This window comes from Branchiostoma floridae, chromosome 1, assembly GCF_000003815.2.
Source record: "Branchiostoma floridae strain S238N-H82 chromosome 1, Bfl_VNyyK, whole genome shotgun sequence".
In the NCBI taxonomy this organism is placed as follows: domain Eukaryota; kingdom Metazoa; phylum Chordata; class Leptocardii; order Amphioxiformes; family Branchiostomatidae; genus Branchiostoma; species Branchiostoma floridae.
In genome coordinates this window covers 27,498,855-27,512,234 of record NC_049979.1, presented here as the reverse complement: position 1 = coordinate 27,512,234, position 13,380 = coordinate 27,498,855, and the positions used below count along the sequence as shown (strand labels likewise).

Sequence of the window (13,380 nt, the reverse complement as noted above, 5' to 3'; positions counted from 1 at the left end):
GTTCACATAAATTGTATTATAAGTTTACAACGGCAAATTTAGGGCAAAGTTGTAAAACTTCAACTGTCTTGTAACGAAAAAAGGTTATCTTAGACATTCTGGCATTGCCTTGCTGAAAATTCCATGACAAACAAGCTCACACGTACGAAGAAAGCAACCGCGCCCTAACACGCGATCATCGTAATAATTTACCCAGGCCCACATCCATACACCTACGCACTTCCGCTGACGCCCTGACACGACGAGCCTGCGTTCTGTTAGTACCACCTGACGTTCGTTCCAGCCACTGAATCCCTCTTTTCCATCTCTCGCTACGAACACAGAAAAAAAAAACCTAGACCTGTTTAGATCGACTTCTCTACTACCAAAACTAACCACAAGAGAGTAAGAAAAAAGCTGGCTGTGGTCAACCCGAGGGTTGTTGCAATTTCTTTTTTAAAACGAGTAGAGAGGATATGGTGAAACCGGCAGGATGGTTTCTCCGTCGGGTACAGTACCTCTTGGTTCTAGCCACCATATTGGTTTGGTACGGAGCGTGTAACTCCGCTCCTCCCTACACCAACGACTTTGCCGTGCAGATCAGGGACGGGAAACCCGACACTGCCGAGCTACTGGCGAGGAAATATGGCTACCTCAACCTTGGGCAGGTAAGAATGCCTTTTGGCTTATACAATTCTCCAATAGAATCCAGCAGATAAAATTTTAGGAGCCATCTGTTGTAGTGCCATTTTTCATAACGATAGCTTGTTTTGCTATTCCTTTTTAGAATTGACAAAAACGCATAGAAGAAGCATACATTTGACATATTCTCACTATCTTTTCTATAGAATCGCTACAGCTTTCAATAAACCATTTCGATACGGACGCCATTTTCTGAAAGCGATCTCGCCGTATTCCCCAGGGTTTATTCACTCACGCGGATTTTAATATTTCATGGCAGCTAATGCCGCCGGATGACCTGAATAGGCATGGCTGAAAGCATCATTATAGTAGCGGTTTGCTTTTGCAACACGTACACCGTTAGTTGCTACAGTATACTGACGAGGAAGGGTTTTGTTCTTAGGGATGATTCTTCAGATGGCGCCCCAAACATGGCCCTACTCATCATGTATCATTACCATGGAGGGCCGTCAATACATATTATATGTGAATTACCATACGGGGCCTTACAGGGGAAACCGTGTGTTTGAGTTACATGGCCCTTGTGTTATGGGTTTTCAGTCGTCCATAAATGTAAAAAAAAGGTTTAAGCTACAAAATCGTTTTTGTGGGGTTGATATCTCCGTATCACTGCATTATATCTAAATGGCAAAAATTTACAATGTTCCCGGATATCGTGTTAAAATTTGAAGATATGAATTAACGTCAGAAAAAAATGAAATGCACGATAAATGCAACAGACACACTGTCTGACAACGTGTACATACATAGCAGTTAATGTCTACTAGAATCTAAAACTATGTATACTAATACCCTGGAACATTATATTGACAACAGTATGTAACGTCAATAATATACACATATAGTTGTCTCGGTTTTGTATTGAGTTGTATATGGAACCATGGCGTTGCGTGTTTTCCCTTCGTTGACTTACATAATCTGTCAAGGGAAAATGCGGTTGGCAAAAATGCTTTGTGCAAGATTGTCATAATGTGGTTCTTGTGTGTGGTTAGCTTTTGCCACAGGAACACCCAATCTTATTGTATCAGATTGAAGGAAAAGGACAAGGTAGCATGTCTTGGTTTTTTAGATGATGTGTAGATTATCATTTTTGGCCGAAACGTCTCATTTTTGGTACATTTCACCAACATAAATCTAAAGCTGTTTGAAACGTCTGACCGTTTCCAAAATCATATCTAGTTGCTTGAGTAACTGCTTTTTGGAGTATCTTATTACCTGGATGTCTAACCTTCATTGACGTAATAGATGTGCTAGAGTGTTTATCAAGTCCTTAAAGTGCTCATGTCACCAGAAATTAACATTTCCTAATTACATTTAACCGTAACAGTATAATCCAATGACCATTGACGTTTATGCCAAATACACACCCTTTTGATGTTATTGAACATTGAATCGTACCAATAATATGCTTCCATATGTAGTTCTTGATTCCTGTCGCCAGGTAATCAAGTCATGACGTCATAGTAAACAAGGAAGCCGGAAATCAATCAACTTGATTACCTGGTGGCAGGATCGGAATCAAGAAATAGAAGAATGATTTGTAAGATTCGATGTTCAATAACATCAGCAGGATGTATATCTCATACTAACGTTTTTATTCAGTGAATAAGAATTACGGTGGTTGCCTGTAATCATCACGGACGTTATCTAAGTCATCATACAGAACTTTTAATGTATTTTAGTGTTTTTTGACATGAGCGTTATAATGGTAGCAACATGTGCCATTAATATATTTCATGTTTTGTTTACATTGCCATTGGCAACTCATACTTATTTGCAATCTCCATGTCTGGTTGGCATCACACGACACTGGTCTACGTCTTAATTTGCGGAGCTCGTACTTGCTATTGACTATTTCAACCAATCAGGTTCAGTTTTAGAAATTCATTATTTGAAATACGCTCTCTCATTGGTTGTACCCGTATGTGAGTGACAGAATTGGCCAATCAGGCTGTCGCGTATAGAGCTGTTTGTGTTCGCCACCTGTCTACTGTAGCTATTCTCCATAGCCCTTTGGGTGGTAACTGTAGACAGATTTGAATTAACATTCGCTGTGTGTCTCTGGGTTTTATCTCGATCATCAAGTAACTTTCATCCGACTAAAATGCTCTTACCTAACGTTATGTTCTGCTTCACTCGCCCACTTTCCATTTGGAGGAATGATGGTGCCGTTTAGAGTGAGAGAATGTGTCGGGGCCGGCACATGTAGATCATTATGGCAAAGTTATGCGCACTACTTTACCGCGAAAGCCACCATTACCGAAATACTTCATGTGCACTTCAAACTCAAGATATTTCGCTTTCAGCAAAACAGCTGGCCGTATTTGAGATTCAATTACGTCTAATTTGAACTGTACATCGCCTGTTCACACATGTTTGAGCTGGGAATGTCTCTACCGTTGCCACAAGGTTTCTTGAATGACAGATCATTACAATTTGAGACAGGAATCTTTCCTGAAAAAACCTTCTGAATTTCGAATGCAATAAATACATGTACTTAAGACATCAGAAAACAAAAGACATTTACCTACCCCCCCCCCCCCCGAGTTTTTACCCACACTGCATGGTTGAATTTGTCAGGCTTATTTTGGTTCAAAATGTGGGAGGTTAATTAACTTCGGTGTTCTAACGAGATACAGCCAGAAGATTGAAATGACGCCAAGATTTCACCCCCGTCCTAATACCCCTCTCACTTTGTCCACGATCTTCACGCGTATCGATGGAAGATCGGCCATATTTAAGATAGACAGAGGGTTGCGCGTATTTTTCACCTGAAAACCGTCCCTGTCACATATAAGCCATACTTTGTACCCTAATTGTACAATTGTTGTGCAATAAAGTTATTATTATAAGCGAGGCTAGGGCGATTGCCGCAGATTCGTCGTCCGATCGATTTTCGTCAAATGTGACAGGGGTATAAGGGATCAGTCCAGTCCATGAGCTGCGATCTGAATGTACACTCTTGATATAACAAATAAAGTTAAAGTGAAAAGGATCCACTACAGGTCAAAACATGGTAAAAGTCACAATTCTTTGCCCGATTTCTCCCGCTGTAAACTTTTTGATCAAAATTTGCCCGCCCCCCTTCAAATGATTTTAAAAAGTCAATATTCAGGTTGAGAATTCGCAAGGTGCATTCTACTGGGCAACTCAAATGCTGGCCCCTCCCCTAAAGATATCAGCCTGTAGTTTAGATAAGGAGCTTTTGGTTTAGATGACGTTCTTACTCCAGGAAGTTCAACCTTAAGTCACGACTTGCAATCCCAATTAGCAACGTGAGAATCGTAGTTTATTCAACACGGTCATATTCGAGTCATCACCCATCTCCGGCACCCGTAGCTTTCATGCAAGTCACATTTTTAGCTTTAGGTATAAGAGTAAAATGCTGAAAGCCTGTGCAACCTCCAATACTGAACAGCTCTTTGCTTTTACTTCTAAAACAATGCTAAGTGTTGAAGTATATTTTTTTGACGTCAAACCTGGCAAGTATCGCTTGGAGGGGGTCACGAATGACGCACGGGATGGGAGTTTTAAGTGTCTCCCTGAGTCTTGCCGGTGGCGTTCAGCACTTCTTGTATCACGGAGGTTCCTAGGAAGTACTTCTCACCAAATTGGAGAACATTTGGCTCTCTAGACCTAATGAAATGGCGCTGCGTTATGGAGCTAGATGGCCCGACCGCAAGATAATGACATGCTCACAGAGTGTTTTGAACTCGTGGTTTAGAATCAGTAGATGACACCTTTGACACTCACAAAGAGGGATTTTCATAAATGACATTTCTGGCAGAAGCAAAAGAGACAAAAAGCGTCAATCCTTTAGGGTGCCCGTATAAAGGCTTGCATTATTTGTAACATCACCGCAAGCCCCCGCCCCCTCTCCTGTATCTCGTCTCTTTTGCTGTCAATGATAATGTATATACATAGATCATAGCAAGGCGTTAAGAAGTACTGTTGATGTACTGCAAATGAGAGAGTGGATATACGTGTCTTCAGCTGAGCTCATCCGCCATTTTGTCAGATTCTCATTTTCTCATCTCAAAATATTTAGAAGCGTAACGTTACCAGGCAAACCACCAAATGGCGGAACACACCGTTTTTGTATTTAACAATACAAGCAGATTTATTTGATCCACTAACACTACGATGGAACCCTACCCTCTTAAATGTTCTTTTGCGTGCTCGAGGTGTTGCTATCCTCATACGTGGTACGGGACCTCCACCGATATCCAATATCTTCACTAATCCACATGCATATGCGTTCAATGTGTGGGTGAGTCTTCCACTACACCCATCAGTGAAGGAAAAGCTGTCTGATTGAAATTTTCTGAATCTTCGTTTTTTTCCTCAGATACGAGAACAGAGAGACTTGTACCACTTCCGACACCGAGGCGTGCCTCATGTACGGCGCAGGCGCAGTGCGGCGCAGCAGAGCAGGCTGGAGAACGACATGCGGGTCAGTAAAGTCATGTGACATTGTCATTTTGATTTGACTGCATGGATGACATCCACTGAGAACCCTAAAACTGATGTGATCATGTGAGTAAAAAAAATGTAAAGAACAAAATGAAGAGTATATTGTTCGGCATACCATACTCTGTGTGTCAGGTCTTCAACCTTCCTAGTCAGTTAGATTTCATAATGAATCAATTTTTCCCTTCGCACACTTGCATCAGTTCGGGGTTTACAGAAGATGCCATCCATATACTCAACATCGTCTTTATAGAACGACGAAAGCTTGTGTATACATGACATACACTGAATCCAAAAGACATAGAAATCAGCGTTACATATTGATAACTAGTAACAATATAACCGAGGTTTTGTTAGAGCACCAATGCCTTGATTTTGTTGCGGTGTTCAAACTGGCAACAATCATTGAAAATTGAAATGCTCATCATGAGCTCTGGTGAAGTCGGTGATGACTAAGCAGCGCCCTCTGTCTTCTTCAGGTACGAGCTGCAGTACAACAACAGGGTTTCCGCCGTAGGAAACGCGGGTATAACGAAGTGAATAACGACAACTACCGTCAGATCGACATCAACGACCCGCTCTTCCCTAAACAGTGGTACCTGGTAAGTGCAGTAATATTGCATCTCGAAAGAGGGTGGCTTTGATGTCATGTGATGTTTGAACGGCTTGAACATGTACATATTTCCTAAACTTTGTCTGGAAATAGCTTTATCACAAGAGGTCTTCAATTTACAATTTTCTGTCGATCAATCATCTAATTCATCACTCCATGTGTAAACGCCGACCACTTCGAAGTCTTTTTAAATGCGTTAAGTATACCAACACATATAACGGTCTCCGTCGTTGTCTCTTTTGAATTTGGCCTTTGCATGTCATTTTCACTACTTGTTGTCTTGTTTTTGTAGCTGAATACTGGCCAGGCAGATGGGAAAGCTGGACTGGACCTGAATGTGCTGGAGGCTTGGGAGATGGGCTATACGGGAGAAGGTGTCACCATCGCTATTATGGACGATGGTATGAAGCACTGATCCACTTTGGGAGGGGGTTGTTGTATGTTTAGTCACATGGCTACTCACGCGGTACTTACTGCGCACGCATGCAAAGATAGCGACGTTTGAGGAATGGCACGTTCGTGTAATCAATATATTTTCAGCAACTTCACGTCGTGCTAATCCTCGTTTCAGGTACCCCAGATACAGCTAAGGATGTCCCTGTAGCTCAATTGATAGCAGATACGCTCCTGGTTCCAATTAGATGGTAACTGCGAAATCCTGGTTCAATTCTGTGAAGACCATCTCGGTTGGGGCTGCACTCATCTTTCGGAAGGGACGTCGTAAAATAGGGGTCCCGTTTTCAAGGAGGTGCCTTAAGAACGTTCAAGGAGAAGGGCTAGCAACCCCTGCCTGTATAAATTAATTTATATCCAGCTACTAGAAATAGCAAGGAAAGTTGATACTCTGTGTGTCACTGGGCACTACAAGGGTCTGAGCGATTGAGCAATTATGACAAACACACACCACAACGATGCTGTTCCAGACATAACGGGAGCCAATCTTACGTCGTAGGGTGGATTCACACGTGTGTTTATATTCAAGTTATGAGTTCTACCGGGCTCCACAGGGCGCAGGGGAAATAGTAGAAATTGGAGAAATATAGACATATAACATGTCAGAGGAGCTAGCTTGCAAACCATACTCCTCTGTCAGCTATCCTCTGAAATGTTATTTGTCAAATTCCTACTATTTTTAGCTACCTGTGGAGTGTCGTAGAGGCTGAGAATTCCAAACAGACACCAGACGGACTTGAATATGTGCACACGTGTGAATCCACCCTTAGTCACTCCACTTGTTTGCACGCACACCTATTCAGTACATCGCCCCACCTGTTTGATGATGCGCATTATGGATAATCACTCAGACAAACGGTGAGAAGTGAATGTCTAAACTGCATACTTCAGCAAAGCACTTACTATCTTATTTTTTTAATCACCACCAGGAGTTGATTACCTGCACCCTGACTTGGCTGATAATTACGTAAGTGCTGCTTCTTGTCATAGATGATTATGTTCCTGGTTTTATACCCACAAGTACCAACGGTGGCTGAGATATTTAAGCTTTGCTTTGATGTCAAATTTAAGTAACACAACAGAGTTATTTGCCAAATTTGCGCTTGTGACTTTCAGTTTAAATCTTTTTTTCACTTTTAATCTGGAGTCCCACGAAGTGACACCAGCATATAATGATGCCTCATCCATTGATACTACTACGTATACATGCCACCTATTTGTGCTGCTTTCATATCCAATATAAGGAGCATCATCACTATCATGGGTAACATATGAATCTACATTAATATTTGTTTTCCCTCAGAACGCAGACGCAAGCTACGACTTCAGCAGCAACGACGCCTTCCCGTACCCCCGGTACACAGACGACTGGTTCAACAGGTACGCGTTTGCGATAAAACTCTGTATATGGCACAACCCCTTCAAAATGTCATACGTATTTGCCTTTTTAAAACGTCGTACTTTAAGTGATGTTTAACTAAGCATATGGTTAATCTTGAACTATAAATTCGCATGATACACTATGCTTAATGAAGAAATTTACGAAGATGGCAATACGTGAGAGAACGTACAATCCCACCCTCAACAGGAAAGGAGGCCTAAGTGCCCGGTTTTTGGTGTCTAGCCAATCACATTCCCGTGAGTGAAATTTGAATGTCCTCTATTGCAGCCATGGTACCCGCTGTGCAGGAGAAGTGGTGGGCAAGATCAACAACGGTCTGTGCGGAGTGGGCGTAGCGTACGGCGCACGAGTGGCAGGTACGGAAATTAACCTCCATATCCGCTCACACCTACACATGACGTACATACGCTGTCTGCTTCCACGTAATAAAACCGTGAGCTACATTTTGTTGCGCAAATATTTGCTCACAGCACTCATGAAGTAGCGGCAATTCTCTATGTATTTGATTTCTTGTTCTGTCATTAGAATTATGTAGGAAAATCTATTGCGCTAGTCGTAAAATATGCTTTAGAAATACCAATAATTGCTCCTATGCTTTGGCTTCTATGCTTTTATTCAAAGGTAACAGATTTCCTATGGCTTGGTACTATACAAAGTGAGAGCGTATCGCGTAACTGTCCTGTGTTTCAATCATGCCATTCTGCCGATCTTGTGAATGGCAATGGTAAAGGCAATTTACACGGTTGTAAAATAAGACTTAAAAAATGTGTAGGTGGTGTAAAGAGGGTGTAACAAAGACGTGCAAATGGGTACCTGACTTCGGTTGGGGAGGTACAAAGCGGTAGAAGGAGAGGTGTCTCCGCCTTCAAATACCACACCCTAGACACAACGGGTAAAACCCCACTAGCCGCTATGTGCCACTAGGCCCTTCAAGGGTTTCAACAATAGACCGTTTTCCTGTTACGGAGGCCATGTTGGATTTTCCAGGGTCATCTGGGATCATGCACCGAAACGAGGCTGCAGTTGAGCATTATTCTCTGTAGCGTTTATTGCAGACATAAGTATGCCCCAGAAAATTCAGCATGACCGCTGTAGCTAGAAATACGTCCATTGCTGTAAATGCGGTGAAAATAGATTCTGAGTTTCCGTCTACTTGTCAGGAATCCGGATGTTGGACCAACCGTTCATGACTGACATCATAGAGGCCTCCTCCATGGGCCACAAGCCGCAGGAAATAGACATCTACAGCGCCAGCTGGGGACCGACGGACGACGGCCGTACGGTGGACGGGCCGCGGGAGCTCACCGTGCAGGCAATGGCTGACGGTGTCAATAAGGTATGCTTCGGGTGAATTTTCAATCCGGGGCTCTGTCGGGCAGATTTTGGAAACAAAACATGTAATACAAAGGGCCAAACGACAAGAAAATTGCATAATTTGAGCATATTCCCTGATCAACACTTCTATGTTTCGTTTCCGCTAACAGTCCGGCTGTGGCTTCGGGTTGCGAATGTGACCATAGCATTAGCAGTAACATGCATTACCATAATACCGCCACTAATCATAATACCGCCAACTAAATAATCGATGAATTGAAAGAGATCTACGAGTGCAGCAATAGTAATTTCTGAGGTCTGCACAATTCAGACATCCACGTGTTCAGCACATTTTTAAAAAGCGATAGCGATACGTTCGAATACAAAAGGTCAAAAGTTTTCAGTTCCTTTTCAAGGCAGGTGAACTCGCGACGTGGGAAGACCATACTGTCACGTTCAGCGTCGGATTTGTAGATAATAATCACACGCGCTCACGGCACAAGACGAGCATGACTCAACAACAATTTTAAATTTCTGTTGGTGACCTACAGTTCGTGTGAGTGTGAAGAATCGTTGCATAATAGCCCTGATCTACAGGTTAACAGGCACAATTGAACGTACCCCGCCATCTTTATGTCTACGCTAGCAGTAAACGTCATTGAACTGAATAAATGTGATGAATTAATGTCGTTACTGACGGGTTTCCCGATGTGACCTGACAGGGGCGTGGTGGAAAGGGCAGCATCTACGTGTGGGCATCCGGAGACGGCGGGAGTCAGGACGACTGTAACTGTGACGGCTACGCCTCCTCCATGTGGACCATCTCCATCAACTCCGCCATCAACGACGGCCGCACCGCCCTGTACGACGAGTCCTGCTCCTCCACTCTCGCCTCCACCTTCAGTAACGGCAGGAACAGGCACCCGGAGGCTGGCGTGGTAAGTCTGATTCTTTGGATTGCTTTTCCTGACAGGTTCGTACAAGAATGATCCTGTCCACAGTGCTGAATGTCTGGTGTATTGAGTACTACATACATATACTGTTTTGATAGTCCTGTCCGCAGTTCTGAAAGTCTGGTGTATTGAGGGCTACATAGTACGATATTAGTTCTAATAGTCCTGTCCGCAGTGCTGAATATCTGGTGCACAGAGGAATGTATGTCTCAGTGGTCCTGTCCATGGTACTGAATTTCTGATACACTGAAGGCTGTGTGCTCTCAATACTATAGTCCTGTCAATGGTACTGAATGTCTGATGCACTGAATACTGTATCTCAGTGATCCTGTCCATGGTACTGAATGTCTGTGGTACATTTGTCCACGGGACCAGTGAAGAGTGCCTGGTTTATTGAGGACTGCCTGTTTCAATTGGTCCTGTCCCTGGTAGTGAATGTCTGGTGTACTGAGGACCACATGTCTCAATGGTCTTGTCCACGGTAAATGACTTGTGTACAGATGACAGTGTGTCGCAATAGCGGGTAAAGTTGGCACCGAGGCCTGTATCCCTCGCCCCTTTTACATGCTAATGCGTGTACGTACTTGATCCATGAGGAAAACATACACGTTCCTTCTCTTTGTCATGCAGGCCACCACGGACCTGTACGGAAACTGCACGCTGAAACACTCCGGCACCTCCGCTGCAGCTCCAGAAGCCGCCGGGGTTTTCGCGCTGGCACTGGAGGCCAAGTACGTGTTTTAACTTCATGAACGTTCATTTTTGTTGGTAGAAGTCATTCTTGAACTAGCTTAACTGTAGTATCCAACACAAAAATTGGACTCACCCAAATTTTCGACTGAACAGCAGCAGTCTTTGAGTCAATTCTTGTGTTGGATATTACAGTTAAATTAGTTCAAGAAATACGTATTTTGTTGCATAGTCCTTTTCAGCAAATAGTCAGGAAATAATTGATTAAGGCTTAATGACCCGTCCCATGGTAAGTATGGTGTTATAACGCCTGGTTCTTAGATATAACAACCGAATATAACTACCAAATGAGCGAAGCATCATAACCAACATGAAATGCGGCCTTCAGTTCTGATTGGTCGCGGTCGCCTGGGTATATTGTAATGATAATTATACACTTAAAACATACATTTTTTAAAGTTAGCCGCCCACTCCACACACAATAACATAATGGCGAGGATGAAATAGTGTGCCACTAGCACTGTGTACTGTATGTAATTTTTGTTCTCATTAAAGATAGTGACAGTTTACATCCGCGATGACAAACGATCTGGAACAATTGCAATGGGCTATTGTAAAAATTGCTATTGTAAAAATTCTATTCTAAATGTTGCAATCGGCTATAGTGAAACCTAAATCCTGCCACTGTAAGCTCAGCGATGGCTGTTCTTCCTGGCAAAACAATATAACGTACAACGCCATACATTGTACATCTCTTTTTTCTTCCCCTCAGTCTAGATCTGACGTGGAGGGACATGCTTTTTTAAAGTTGCCCCCCCCCCCCTTCCACACCCAATAAGATAATGGTAAAATGGTGACAGAAACTAGTTTGGACACCAGTGCGAGTGCAGAGTTTATTTGGTATCCGCACTGAGAATCTCACTTGGCAAAACATATTTTTTTCTCTTCCCCTCAGCCCGAACCTGACGTGGCGGGACATGCAGCACCTGACGGTCCTGACGTCCAAGCGGAACCAGCTGTACGACCCGGTGCACGAGTGGCGGCGGAACGGCGTCGGGCTGGAGTTCAACCACCTGTTCGGGTTCGGCGTGCTGGACGCGGGCTCCATGGTGAAGATGGCCCAGGACTGGAACACCGTACCCAAACGGTTCCACTGCACGGGGACATCCATGTCTGACGCCAAGTAAGGGTTTTAGTTCACCTAAAAGTAGTGAATGGTTTTGAATATAAGTTCATCTGTGATGGTAGTTAACATTATGTTACAATTTTAAACTCTATATCCGTACACAAAATAAAGCTTTCGATCAGTCATCTGATCCTTATCAATTTGAAATGACCCAAAGGTGCTTGGAAGTCGGTATTCCCTCAAAGGGGCCCGATATCGACTTCCTAGCACCTTTGACCCTTTGTTGACGCCACACTTTTGGTCTGGATGTGTGGCTTAGGCTTTGGGTCATTTCAACTTGATAAGGATCAGAGGACTGATCGAAAGATTGGTGGTAAGCACTTTATTTTGTGCACGGATATGGTGTTAAAAATTGTAACATAACGTATTGAATGATTGTTTCACACCTAATCTAAACGCCTGATATTCTAAAAGTTCTAAGCTATTGCGTTACTTTTAAGCTGGTACTCCGAGTGTGTATATGCAAGTTTTTAAGTACAAGTTCATGTTGTCACCACCACTGACTGGGTTGTCCAGTGTATTTTGCTGTAGTAATTCAATGAAAGTGAAATAATTGTTTCATTACATTAGAGATGGAATTGAACACTCAACATGGCCAATTCTCGTTGTCATGATGTATTTCTTTTTGAAGACAAATACATTTAGATTCCTGCCATCGGCTGCTGTTCTTGCCTGTTATAGTTACAGGTCAGCTAATGTTGCTCTTTATTCCCTGACAGGCCGATCCCAGTGGAGGGGAAAGTGGTGGTCAAGCTGACCACTGACGCGTGCGAGGGCCAGGAAAACTTTGTGCGCTATCTGGAACATGTGCAGGTCAGCTGGCTTTCTTTATTTCCATTTGTTTCTGTTTCAATGATAAAATATGATATTTCCAGAGGAACTCATTTAGTAGTAAAACGCTCGATTTTAGACAATCTCTTGGAGCTCTAATTTTTGGAGCTGTTTTTTGTTTGTTTTACTGCAATACTCATGCTTTACACCAGAAAACAATTTCATCAGGTTGGTAGAACATGGATATTTGGAGATTTCTTACGTTTTGATGCCAATCAGACAACTTTATTAAGGGTTCTTACTGTAGTTCTGCTTCTCGCCGCTATATGTAGCTGATGTTGCCGATGTAGGTGGCGCTTCTGTGGCGAGAACACAATCCCAAACGTGACTAAGTTTGTAACCCCCTCAAGAAAGTCAAACCCAGTGATGGACCGCACGAGCGGGGATACAAACTTAGCCACGTTTGGGATTGTGTTCTTGCCGCAAAAGCGCCACCTACATTGGCTACATATAGCTATGAGAAGTAGCACTCCAGTCAGAACCTCTGTTAGACATTGTAACGTAAGCAGGGTAGAGACATCACTGGTTGTGAAAAAGAAAACTCAAATATCTATTGTTTTACTCATTTCGAATGGAATAGCTCTAAGTTGCCATCTTGCATTTCATCCAGGCTGTGGTCACCCTGCGGTCGACGCGAAGAGGTGACGTCAACATCAACATGACGTCACCGATGGGCACGCAGTCCATCCTGTTGAGCTCACGCCCCAATGACGACGACTCGGTCAAGGGCTTCGACCGCTGGCCCTTCATGACCACTCACACCTGGGGGGAAGACCCTAGAGGTGGG

General features: G+C 43.2%; 1 protein-coding gene across 1 annotated transcript in view; it reads left to right on the top strand.

Annotated features, from left to right (window-relative positions):
- The first annotated feature begins 215 nt into the window (after nt 1–215).
- LOC118418937 (neuroendocrine convertase 2-like) overlaps nt 216–13,380 on the top strand; it is a 39,343-nt gene continuing 26,178 nt past the window's right edge. The window contains exons 1-13 of the mRNA XM_035825083.1: nt 216–647; nt 5,030–5,134; nt 5,631–5,753; nt 6,057–6,165; nt 7,147–7,184; nt 7,521–7,597; nt 7,887–7,975; nt 8,780–8,955; nt 9,656–9,871; nt 10,517–10,617; nt 11,532–11,759; nt 12,482–12,575; nt 13,204–13,375. Coding sequence (XP_035680976.1) covers nt 456–647; nt 5,030–5,134; nt 5,631–5,753; nt 6,057–6,165; nt 7,147–7,184; nt 7,521–7,597; nt 7,887–7,975; nt 8,780–8,955; nt 9,656–9,871; nt 10,517–10,617; nt 11,532–11,759; nt 12,482–12,575; nt 13,204–13,375 — 1,720 coding nt within the window. The 5' untranslated portion in view covers nt 216–455. The remainder of the gene's footprint in view (nt 648–5,029; nt 5,135–5,630; nt 5,754–6,056; nt 6,166–7,146; nt 7,185–7,520; nt 7,598–7,886; nt 7,976–8,779; nt 8,956–9,655; nt 9,872–10,516; nt 10,618–11,531; nt 11,760–12,481; nt 12,576–13,203; nt 13,376–13,380) is intronic.